The sequence below is a fragment of the Bufo gargarizans genome, chromosome 4 (assembly GCF_014858855.1).
Source record: "Bufo gargarizans isolate SCDJY-AF-19 chromosome 4, ASM1485885v1, whole genome shotgun sequence".
Classification (NCBI taxonomy): domain Eukaryota; kingdom Metazoa; phylum Chordata; class Amphibia; order Anura; family Bufonidae; genus Bufo; species Bufo gargarizans.
In genome coordinates, this window is record NC_058083.1 from 225,533,181 (window position 1) to 225,545,803 (window position 12,623).

General features: G+C 43.0%; 1 protein-coding gene across 1 annotated transcript in view; it reads left to right on the plus strand.

Annotated features, from left to right (window-relative positions):
- The window catches only part of AGPAT5 (1-acylglycerol-3-phosphate O-acyltransferase 5), a 59,401-nt gene that overhangs the window by 12,439 nt on the left and 34,339 nt on the right, over nt 1-12,623 (plus strand). The window contains exon 4 of the mRNA XM_044289488.1: nt 5,881-5,970. Within this exon, the coding sequence (XP_044145423.1) occupies nt 5,881-5,970 (90 nt within the window). The remainder of the gene's footprint in view (nt 1-5,880; nt 5,971-12,623) is intronic.

A 12,623-nucleotide genomic window follows, 5' to 3' on the forward strand; every position in this document is an offset into this window, starting at 1 on the left:
TACTTGGAACGCACGTGGAGTGCGTTCTGGAAGTAGGAGAAGGAAGCTCCTACTGAGGCCGCATGGGTGCATTGGCAGGGACCCGTCCCTTTGGTATTTAAAACTTCAGCGCGCGGTCAGAAGGACCCCAGTCAGCCTGCGATCTTCAGTTGATCTCTAATGGAAAACTCTCGATCCTTGTCCACTATCATGGATGATGAGAGTACCCAGCGTGCTGATATCCAGGAGAGTCATGATGCCAGACCAGTATTCCTGGTGGGGTAAGGAGGTCAATCCCCAACTTTTTTTATTTTTCCTGTATCAGATCTATTGGGGATTATTCTCTTATTTTATTTGTAGAATATCAAAGAGGAACCCCGGGAAATCTACCACTAAATCCAAAGGGAGGGAATGTGCTATGTGCAAGAAAAAGCTCGCCCCTTCTTGGTCTGTTACTGTGTCAGCATTGTGTGAACAAAGTGGTAGAAGAGGAATCCCCATCTTTACTTCAAAGTATCAAAGATATTGTTAAATCTGAAGTTTCAGATTCAATGAAAAATGTTTAAGAAATGCATCCTTTCCTCGGCCTCGGGCAAACAGAATCACGCTAATATAATATCCAATTCAGATGAGAATGAGCAGGGATAAATCCTGGAAAATTCAAGCTCATCTTCAGATGAAGCCATGAGCAGACCTCTATTTTTCTCTGAGGATATGGAATCCCTACTGAAAACTATTAGCGCTACTATAAAAGTGAATGTTCCTAGGGAACCAAAGTCTGTCCAGGGCATAATGTTTGGTGACCTGGGGCACAAAAGGTCAAGAGTTTTTCCTCTAAATGAAAGCATAAAATATTTAATTCAAAGAGAATGGAAAAGGCCTGATAAGAAATTCTTTATTCCTAAGAATGTTAAAAGAAAATACCCTTCTGATGAGGGAGAGGCCTCCTAAACTTGACGCCCCTATCGCCAAAATGTAAAAAAAGGCGGCCTTACCTTTTGAGGATCTTGGTAGTTTAAAGGATCCTATGGACAGACGTGCAGAGGTATACCTTAAAAAAGCATGGGAAGCCTCAACCCAAGCATTTAAACCAAATATTGCTACTACCTCTACTGCCAGGTCGGTCAAATTATGGCTACAAGAGCTTGAGTCCCATACCCGAGATAAAATCCCTGGGGACCAATTACTAGAAGTATTTCCTACCATCCTTAAAGTAGTGGACTTTATTTCCGATGCTTCTGCAGATGCCTTAATGTTAAGTGCCAGGTCAGCTGCTCTATCCAATTCTCCGAGAAGAGCTATTTGGCTTTAAAGGATGGTCAGATGACACAGGTTCAAAGAATAAACTTTGCTCTATCCCATGCCAGAGAGATTATCTCTTTGGGCGTGTTTTGGATGACCTTTTAGAAAAGGCTTCTGATAACAAAAAGCGTCTTTCCTGTTTCTAGACCTCCAAAAAACACCAAGGCAGAATTTTCGACAAGAAAACAAAAATAGAAAGAATAAGGGATTCCTCTTTAACACTCAGTCTGCTTAAAGGTCCAAGGACAGTCAGCAATGACGGTTTGTGTCCAGTGGGGGGGAAAACTTTCTCTATTTTTTTGGGCATGGGAAGAGTTCTCGTTAAGCCATGGATATTAGGCATCTTAAAAGACGGGTTCCGTCTAGACTTTGCCCCCACCGGAAAGATCAAAAATTACAAATATCCCTGGGACCTTAAAGGGTTTCTGTCATCAGAAAAATCATTATGTAGCTGGCTGAAATTAGCGATGTGCTAATGTCAGCAGAACATAACTGTATGACTTGTATCTCCCAGCCTGCCGCTGTTTGCGCTAAATAATGACTTTTATCATATGCAAATGAGCTCTAGGTGCTAGTGGGGCGTTGCTGCAGCACCTAGAGGCTCTGTCCTCTCACCGTTTAGCATGCCCTTGTAAAGATTATTGACATCCTTGGTCTCCTCCGTGCCCTTCAAATCCCGCCTGCTGCCGTCCTTCACTTACTGCACCTAATACTAAAATGGACGGCGGGGGATTTGTGGGGCACGGAGGAGACCGAGGATGTCAATCACCTTTTTACAAGGGCGTGCCAAACGGTGAGAGGACGGAGCCTCTCGGTGCTGCAGCAATGCCCCAATAGCACCTAGAGGCTCATTTCCATATTATAAAAGTCATTATTTAGCACGAAAGGCGATAGGCAGGGAGATATAAGTCATACAGTTATGTTCTGCTGACATTAGCACATTGTTAATCTCAAACAGCTACATAAAGATTTTTCTGATAGAAACCCTTTAATCTAATCTAGATTGATGGAGCCTCCTTTCGAGCCTTTGCAGGATTCGCCTATTAAAATTTTGTCTTTCAAAACTGCTTTTTTGGTGGCGATTACCTTAGCCAGGCGTGTTGGCAAAATTTCAGCCTTCTCAGCCGCTCCCCCTTATACTAACTTCCTGGAAGACAGAGTGCTCGTTAAGCCAGATCCCTCCTTTTTACCTAAAGTGATCTCCATGTTTATTAGGACCTAAGATATTATTCTTCCATCCTTGTGTCAGGACCCAAAGAATGAGAAAGAGAGGAAGCTCCACTGTCTAGATGTCAAAAGATGACAGAATATTTGAGAGTCACTAATCAATGGCGAGAAAATCCTCTAGGCTTTTCATACAGTTTGGTGGTAAAAATAGAGGTAATAAAGTTTCTTCCAGAACTCTATCTGGATGGATAGTAGGGGCCATCACCTTAGCCTATTCTTCAGCGGGGCAATCCCCCTCTTTCTGATTTGGTGCTCACTCTACCAGATCCATTTCTACTACTTGGGCAGAAAATGCTGAAGCAAATTTGTAGGGCTGCTACCTCGAAGTCTCTGTGTACTTTCTTTCGCCACAACAGATTAGACTTAGACTCTAAGGAGTGGCTATCTTTTGGCAGGAAAGTTCTGCAGGAAGTTGCACCACCCTGAGTTAGGTACTATTCTTGTCGTCACTCAAGGGTGCTGTCATGGGCGTAAGGGAAATTTAGGATTACTTGCCGGTAATCACTTTTCCATGAGCCCATGACAGCACCTGGGATATCCCCCCCCCCCCCCCCAAAAAATGTGTTATATTAGATTTGTTTGTATCGCAATTAACTGGTGGGTATAGTGGAGGTATCCCTCCTTAAAGGGGTTCTGCACTTTGTTTTAACTGATGATCTATCCTCTGGATAGATTATCAGCTTCTGATTGGCTGGGGTCAGACACTCTGGACCCCTGCCGATCAGCTGTTTGAGAAGGCAGCGGCGCTCCAGCAGCGCCGCAGCCTTCTCACTGTTTACTGCTGGCCCACTGGCGTCACGACTAGCGTGGACACGGCTAAGCTCTGTTCACTTGAATGGAGCTTAGCCGCGTCCAGGCCAGTTGATACTAGTCGTGACATCAGTGGGCCGGCGGTAAACAGTTAGAAGGCCGCGGCGCTACTGGAGCGCTGCTGCCTTCACAAACAGCTGATCGGCGGGGGTCCTGGGTGTCGGACCCCTGCCGATCAGAAGCAAAGTGCAGAACCCCTTTAAGTGCTCTCCACGAAAGTTCCTGTTTCCTGTCCTGGATGGAGGTGGTCTCTCAAAGATGCTGTCATGGGCTCATGAAAAAGTGATCACTGGTAAGTAATCTTAAATTTCAGTGAGTTGGAAGTTCTAGTTGTGCACCGCTTTTTAGACAGACTTTAGATCAGACACATTAGTAATTCTAGGTCAATGTTTCTTACTGGAATACCCCTTTAATGGACATTTCCAGTATTTTAATATTGAGGGCCTGTCCTCAGGCCGGAGTCAAACACCCTGCACCTCCACTGATCAGCTGTTCAGGAATTACTCTAGTGCTAAAGGTTTGCACTGGAACTACTCAGCTCTGTCCACTGTGTAGTGGAGCTACTTGGGAATAGCTGATCGGCAGAGTGTCAGACCCCTGCCAATCAGATATGATGGCCATCGGTATAAAAATCCTGGAATACCCCTTTAAGCAATTTTCACGTCTGATGACCTAGTTTAAAACAGACACCCTAAGGCTGTTTCACACAAGCGGATCCCGTGCGTGTCATCTGCTGCGTGAAAGAGAGCCAAGCCGCGCTCCGGACAGCAGAGACAAGGAGCAGTAACATGATTGATAATGCTCTGTGCCTCTCTGTGACCTTTTTACTATAAAATCACAGTGACAACTTTCTCGCTGTGATTTTGTAGTAAAAAGATCTGAGAGGCACAGAGCATTATCAATCATGTTAATCAAATCGCGGAGAGGCTGGGCGGCACAACCTGAGTCCCCTGATCAATCCCCACAGCACGGGCAACACAGATGCGGAGATACAAACGTAATTGAGTGAAGCTGCAAACAGGTGGTGCAACGCAAATAGAAAACTGATGGCCAAAAATTTCCACAGGACAGGAGAAGATAATAGGCGGCGCTCACTCAGCAGTAATTCCAACGATCCTTTATTACATCTGGGATACAGGTAACATGCTTGTTAGGGCATACAGTCATCAAACATGCACAGCGGCGACGGCCGTTTCGTGCAGGACTGTGCTTCTTCAGGCCGCTGACGTGGGAGCGTATCGCCACGTGGCTTTTTAAACTAACCCACGGGGGAGTTGCCATGACGACACATGAGGCTCTACCCCCATTCCAGGTGAAATCACTTTAAAAAGACAAAACGTCTACAGTTAATAGCAAACATATTGCAAACAGTAAGGACATCACAAAAAAACACAAAGATCGTTACGGTCATTTAGTCCTAGTTCACCTAGGGCATTCGCACGCAGGATCCTTCTAGCCTCTTTCTGTAGTAACAACCTGTGCCTATCCCCTCCTGCAGGTGGGTTGGGCACTACTTCGATACCAGCAAACTCTAAAGTTTTACAATCCCCATTGTGTGTCTCCCTCACATGTTTTATAAGCCTAGGGCCATACAGTCAGGTAAAGGCTGCCCTAGGCTTATAAAACATGTGAGGGAGACACACAATGGGGATTGTAAAAGTCCTGCACGAAACGGCCGTCGCCGCTGTTTGATGACTGTATGCCCTAACAAGCATGTTACCTGTATCCCAGATGTAATAAGGGATCATTGGAATTACTGCTGGGTGAGCGCTGCCTATTATCTTCTCCTGTCCTGTGGAAATCAATCATGTTACTGCTCCGTGTCTCTGCTGTCCAGAGCGCGGCTTGGCTCTCCTTCACGCTGCGGATGACACGCACGGGATCCGCTCTTGTGAAACAGCCCTAACATATAGAAGTCACATGTAAAGTTCTCTTCACACAGGCCATTGGTCCATACAGGGAAAATTGCAGCATGCACTATTTTGGTCCAATTTTCATGCTAGACAAGTCATTGGGTCTGTGGAAAGAAAACTGTCAGCACACAGACGCCATCCGCGAGCAGCCCGTTTTTCACCTACGGTTGCTAGAAAATACTGCCTGGGCTTTCTTTTTTTCTTAACGATGCTTGTCTGAATAAGCCCTAAGATGCAGTTAATTCTGGAAGCAAACGTTTGGTATCCAGGCAAAAAACTTTTTTTTAAATCTGTCATCAGTAGGTGTCACAGAAAGGCCCTATAAAATATAACTTTCATTCATAAAATAATTTTATTGACTGACATCTGAATTGTCAGGTAACTGTTAATCAACTTGAAATGGAAGTGATCAGCAAAGGAGAGCAGAGGTGCACCGAGTGGCTCAGGCCCACCCTCTGTGCACTTAACACTTAATTAGCATATGCATTAAAAAGCAGCAACAGGTCAGGGACATGGAGGCCTTGGTTTGATATTTATATTGATTCCCTTTAATAATCTGTGGAAAATGTTTCTGCTTGCATGAAATAGGACATGGTTTATGTTTCGATTTGACAATGTTAATGCAGTGATCTTTAACTGTTTTTGACAGCATGGTGGAATATATGTCAAGAGAAGTGCCAAATTTAATGAGAAGAGGATGAAAAACAAGCTGCAGGCCCAGATGAAGGCAAAAACTCCAGTAAGTTCACACGGGGGATCGTCTTTTCCGCTGATAGATTTTGATAGACCAGAATGTTTTATTCTTTTCCTTACTTGGGTTCTGTTAGATTCTGTTATATTTTGTCATTATTATAAAGCGTGGATCTCAGTTACCAGACGTGATTCTACATAAAAGCCAGAAATGGATTTATCAGAAATATAGGGTCCTGGTAAGAGACATTTCATTCTGGCCAGACTGGGACAAACGAGGAACCAGCAGGTTGGATTTGAAGTTTACACAAATGGCACTGATTCAACAAAAATCAAAAAAAGTCTCAAACTGCCATCTTGCTTGAAGCGCAGCAGGTCTATGGTGAGGTAGGGTCAAATTCACACTTAGTCCTGGATTTCATAAAAAAGACCGCGCAGCTCAAAAACCATCCATAGAAATGTCAGTAGTAAAAGGTATGCAGAATGTATCCTTGCAATACGATCGATCGCTGGATTTGAAGTCCGGGCTTCCACCACAGTCAATGCCTCTATCTCAAAATTAAAACAAATCAGTGCATATAAAATCATGTAGAGTACTTCTGATTTATCACCTGCCCGACCCGGGTTTCGCTTTCACATGCTTCGTCAGGGGCAACTCTATACTGAATTTACAACCCGCCCTTTTATAATCAGATGGGCGTTATCTAAACACTAAACAAAATAATAAAAATTTAAATTATTAAAAAAGGGGGATTGCACCGATCCTTTCTTATTTAAAACATACAATATTCATTGGGGAACACAACATCCTAAAATTACACAAAAAATACAAAACAAACCCTTATCTAACATATATCTCAATCTTCCTTGGAATCGCTACCTGCTGTGTAATATATCTTTTATCCTTTAAGGCAGGTCTTAATGTCAAATTCTACATTGAACCCATTAGGTTGTAAGGTACCCAGACGGTAAATCCATTCCGCTGGATCCTCCCCTCTCCACTTTATCCAAACTTTCTCCAGTAAATTCAGTATAGAGTTGCCCCTGACGAAGCAAGCGAAAGCGAAACCCGGGTCGGGCAGGTGATAAAGCGGAAGTACTCTACATGATTTTATATGCACTGATTTGTTTTAATTTTGAGATAGAAGCATAAGGTGGAAGCCCGGACTTCAAATCCAGTGATTGATCGTATTGCAAGGATACATTCTGCATACCTTTTACTACTGACATTTCTATGGGTGGTTTTTGAGCTGCACGGTCTTCTTCTTTTTTTTTTTTTTTTTTTTTTTTATGAAATCCAGGTTGGATTTGAAAATGTCAGATCCTTTGTTCCCTTTGGATTTTTTTTTGCCATCCGTACGTCTGTTAGTTGCTTATCCCTTCTGCTCCACATAAAATGTACGCTCTTCTAAAACTATCTGTCTATGAGCTTTTACAGTCCCCGGTGCGGAGAAACATGTGCTTTCTGTTCTTCGTTGCATATTTTCATTTTTAAAGAAATGCCATAAAACAGATTTATTTTGGAATAACTTGATCATGATCTCCTATAGTGCTGTAGGGCTTGTATGCGCAAACAGGTCTTTGAAGAAAATAGGTTCCTTATGTGTTTGCTGTGTGGTTTATGAACGTAATTGGACCAAATCCACTCTATACATGCAACTGTAGGTTTAACCCAAACTAAACAGCACAGGGAGAACGTGCCATTTATAGTGAGAGTGATGCAAAATGTTTGACAGTGGACATATTTTTACAGAAATACAGCTGGATATATGTGTTTGAAGACATGGATCCTTTAAGGGTCCATTCGCATGTCCGTAATGTATTGCAGATCCGCAATATATCCGGCTGGCACCCCCATAGAACTGCCTATTCTTGTCCGCAGCATACAGTGTGCTGTCCACATCCATTCCATCCTCCTAGAGAGTGAATGGGTCCGCACCCATTCCGCGATTTGCGGAACGGATGCAGACCCATTCTACGGACATGTGAATGGATCCTAAAGGCTATGAACACCTTCGGGCCCATTTTTTTCCCATTGTTGAATTTTCTACTTTTTGGCTAAAAATCTTTTTTTTCAATCAGTCTTTATTAAACATGTTCAACAGTTTCTGTTTCACAGCCTTTACTTGTAGTATATCTGCAAACTATCTTACTTTCTGTTTAACCCCTTCAACTCCGGGCCTGTTTTCACCTTCCTGCCCAGGCCATTTTTTGCAAATCTGACATGTCACTTTGTGGTGATAACTTTCAAATTTAAAACGCTTTTGCTTATCCAGGCCATTCTGAGATTGTTTTCTCGTCACATATTGTACTTCAAGACAGTGGTGAAAATAAGTTAAAAAAAATGTTATTCATTAAAAAATACCAAATTTACCAAACATTTAGAAAAATGTGCAAATTTCAATTTCTCTACTTTTATAATAGATAGATACCTTCAAAAATAGTAATTACTTTACATTCCCCATATGTCTGCTGTACGGGCTGGATCTCCTTAGCTCCCGTAGAAGGCAGCAAGGCATTGGGCAGCCTCTGCACGGCATCGGGCTGCCTTGTCACATCGGGTCCCTGCCACAGCAGCGCGAGGACTCTATGATCTCCCTCACCCGACACAAACCGCTTCTATGTCGCGGTCAGCGCGGACCGCGGCATAGAAGGGGTTAATCCGCCGGCATCTGATTTTACAACGATGCCGGCGGAAACAGCAGGGGCCCGGCTACCACGGACTGCCGGGCCCCTGCAGTGATTGCGCGTGCACCGCTCCGGTGCCCACGCGATCACTATGACGTACTATTACGTCAAATTGCGAGAACTCAGTGGTTCCCATGATTATCGGGAAGGGGTTAACAGAGGCAGCTGCTCTGACTGCTCCACATGTAGCCCTTATCTCTGAACTCCTGACGGCTCAGAAGCACTCAGCCCTTATTCTTATCAGTTGGCTATAATTGTTTGAGCTGTCAGGAGTTCAGAGCCAAGGGCTGTACAGAAGAAAGATGTGCAGCTACACTTAAAGTGAGGGCTGTAGAACAAAAAACTGTTACATTTTTAATAAAGACAAATGAATGAAGTATTTAGGCCAAAATGAGTAAAATGCATGATAAAAATAAAAATGCCCCCAAAGGTGTTCCTGGACTTTAAGGTCTGTGCATACTGGCACCGTGGCTTCTGTTTTATATGATGGATCTGTCATGATCCATTTTTTAACCCTTTAACTTATAGGGTTATTACTGGATAGAATGGCAAAGAATAGTATCCCCTGCGGATAGGGGCTAAATTGAAATAACCAGAATACCCATTTAACCCAGACAGCCCCTTTGAGCGGAACATACACTTTAGTTAAATGGCGACCAAACCTATTGGGATTGGGGGACTGGCCAACCATTGAATGTGTGTGTAGGCCTCCCGATTGTCTCCAGTGACAATGTTGGAGGAGATGACCATTGCTCTCAGGAAGGTGTCTGGCAGCAGATGAGTTACCCAGCCTTCTCCCTTTTCCCTATTGGCTGTGCCAAGTGTGTATATGTATAGAGGGATCAGGAGAGATGGCTGTTGGCCGAACAAGGGTTCGTCCAACTGCTGACTAATGTGTATGGTGAGCCTTGGAAGACCCTACATATGGTAGGTGCTATTAAGCACTGTGACAATAAAGTACCTACTTGGGATTGCAGTGACATCTGAAGGCAACATGATGCCAACAAGTCACTGTCATCTAGCAAATGAAATGGACATCATGTTCTCCTCTGCTCTTCTGTTCTGTAATAAAGCTGAATGTCAGTTAATTTTCCTTCAGCATCTTTAACGCAGTATATTAAATTTGATAGTTGTGTACTTGTTGTGCCAGATGACATTTCCCATGACTTTTCCTGAAGATTGTAACGAAATTCTTCACATTATTTTACGTTTTATACTTGAAGTCCTAGTGATCTCTCGGTGGTGTTGGCTTTATGTATGACTTGACAACATTTGATAAATCCCAGTTGTTTTTTATTTTCCCTAATAATATTAATATCTCAGTAAATCAGATTAGCCCGGGATTAATATCATGGAAACTTTACTTATTGGGAGCAGTTTAGCAACAAAGGGCTTTATATCTGACACATTTTATCTATGAAATATGAAACTGCAACCAGTGTAATGTCAATCCTGATATTTTCCATTATGATTTGTGCTTATATGAAAGGCGCTTTCATAATGAAATGTTAAATGTGACAGTGAATACAGCAAAAAAAAAACCAAAAAAACTCTGTGAAAATGATTTGGTCAGACTCCTTAAATATTCACATAAGCTGTTCTTTGGTCTTGGCTTGACCTACACATGGAATTAAATAAATTGCGTGTGAACATTTCTTATGCATGTTTATTGGATGGAAGGGTGAGTTTATAACCCACGCACTTTCCAGAATTACATTTCAAATCCATTTTCAATGTATCTGCATTCTATGCATTAGTCTTCATAATTCATCTCCTCACAGTCTGATGCAATCTATATGGAATGCTAACTATATAAAACAGAATGATAGAATGGAGTAGAGAACATTTTTTTAGACATTGGGATATCACTCCAGAAGCCTTTTTATCTTTTTTTTCTAAATGGATCTTTGCATAGGGAGCAGCAACTCTTTCACCAATTTGTGCTATAGTAGATCTGCAGGATCAGACCAGACGGGCTAGGCATGAGTCCCCACAATTGTCAATACTAATAACCACATAGCTGGTACACCCCACAAGGCCTGCCATTCTGGAGCTGCTCTGGCCCCGTTGTCTAGCCATCACAGCTTGTTTGTTGTCAAAGGCAATCAGATCCTTACACTTTTTCCTGCTGCCTGATATATCCCACCCCTTGACAAGACAATCAGTACAATTCACTTTACCTGTCAATTAGTTTTAATCCCTTCAAGGGGTTGTCCAATTAAACGAATACATTCTCAGCCGGAGTAATGTGATAAAATAACAAGCATAGTCATACTGTCATACTTGCCCTCTTTTTTTTTTTTTTTTTTTTTTCTCCCTGCTGCTTTCAGCATCAAAGTGCAGCCCTGCAGTGCTGATGTCATCATCCTGGCTGCAGCAGTGACATTCCGTGCACATCGGGTTATAGCTCAGACAATCATGGACTGTTGAGGCCAGAGATTGCCTGCAGCAGTGACATGGTCACTGCTGCAGCCAGGTAAACAGACGGGAAGGACAATAGCATGGTCACATTTACCACTGCTCGGGATGTATTATTTTAACTTTGACAACCACTTTAATGACCAGACCTTAAAGGGGTTTTCCGGGATTGTATTCCTTGTTAACTAGCTCCCACAGCATGTTGTACCTAATAAAGAAAAAAATCATATTTGCCATTTTAGCACCCTGGCTCTTTTTGGCGGTCTTACGGTTTTCGCCTGAGATACGAACAGGTCATGTGCGCTGCTGCAGCCTATGGCTGGCCTCAGCAGTGATATGTCCATGAGCAGCATGTGAATCAGCAGTGATGTGTGCACATTACTCCGTCTGTGCCCCAGACAAAAGTAAACAGGCTAGGGACTGGGAAGATTGTGGAATGTGGTCAGTTAAAAAGGGGCATAATCCTGGAAAACTCCTTTTTAATGACCAGACTTTTGTTTAATAAACTTTGTACATTTACTGGCCCTTTTCTTTACCACAATAATTTTGCAGCATTTTTTTTCTATGATGACTGTGGGTGAAGACTGCCCGTAGCAGCTCTGCTTTACACCATGTTTTCTAGTAAATAAAAAATCTTTAATAAAGTATATTACAAAATTGTTTAACATCCTGATCCCTACACTATATTAAAATAAACTGGAATAGCGGGTACACTTTAAATTTGCAAATTGGCATGAAAATAAATGAGTAAAATTGGTTCCCTGTTTTGTGTTGGTTGTTGTGATTTTATTTTTATTTTTTCCCCTTTTGGTATAAAATACCTTTTAGAATGTAAATGTTCAATCATGTTTTTATTATTTTACAGTGTTGGTTCTAGTGGTTGTGGCTCCTGCTGACAGCTGGTTGGAGGGGGTGCCAGCTTTAAGACCCCCACCAATATTATTGATGACCCATCTTAGACTACTTTCACACTCGCGTTTGGTGCGGATCCGTCATGGATCTGCACAGACGGATCCGCACCAATAATACAACCGCATGCATCCGCTCAGAACGGATCAGTTTGTATTATCTTTAACATAGCCAAAACTTGAACACCATTGAAAGTCAATGGGGGACGGATCCGTTTTCTTTGTGCCAGATTGTGTCAATGAAAACAGATCCATCCCCATTGACTTGCGTTGTGTGTCAGGATGGATCTGTTTGCAAGCAGCGTTTTGATGTCCGCCTCCAGGGTGGAACGGAGGCAAACTGATGCATTCTGAACGGATCCTTATCCATTCCGAGTGCATTAGGGCAAAACTGATCCGTTCTGGACCGCTTGTAAAAGCCCTGCAACGGATCTCACAAACAGAAACCAAAACACCAGTGTGTAAGTAGCCTTAAAGATATTTCATCAGTATCAAAGCAGTCCAGCAGGCTGCAATAAAAAGCCTTCCACCCCTCACCTGCTGTGCTCAGAGCAGGGAGTCTGGCAGTCTTCAGGCCTCTCACACCATCCGGGCTGTCTCATCATGCAGCACACCTACTGCTGCCCAGTGTCCCCTACCTTCTCCAGAGCAGGGAGTCTGGCAGTCTTCAGGCCTCTCACACCATCTA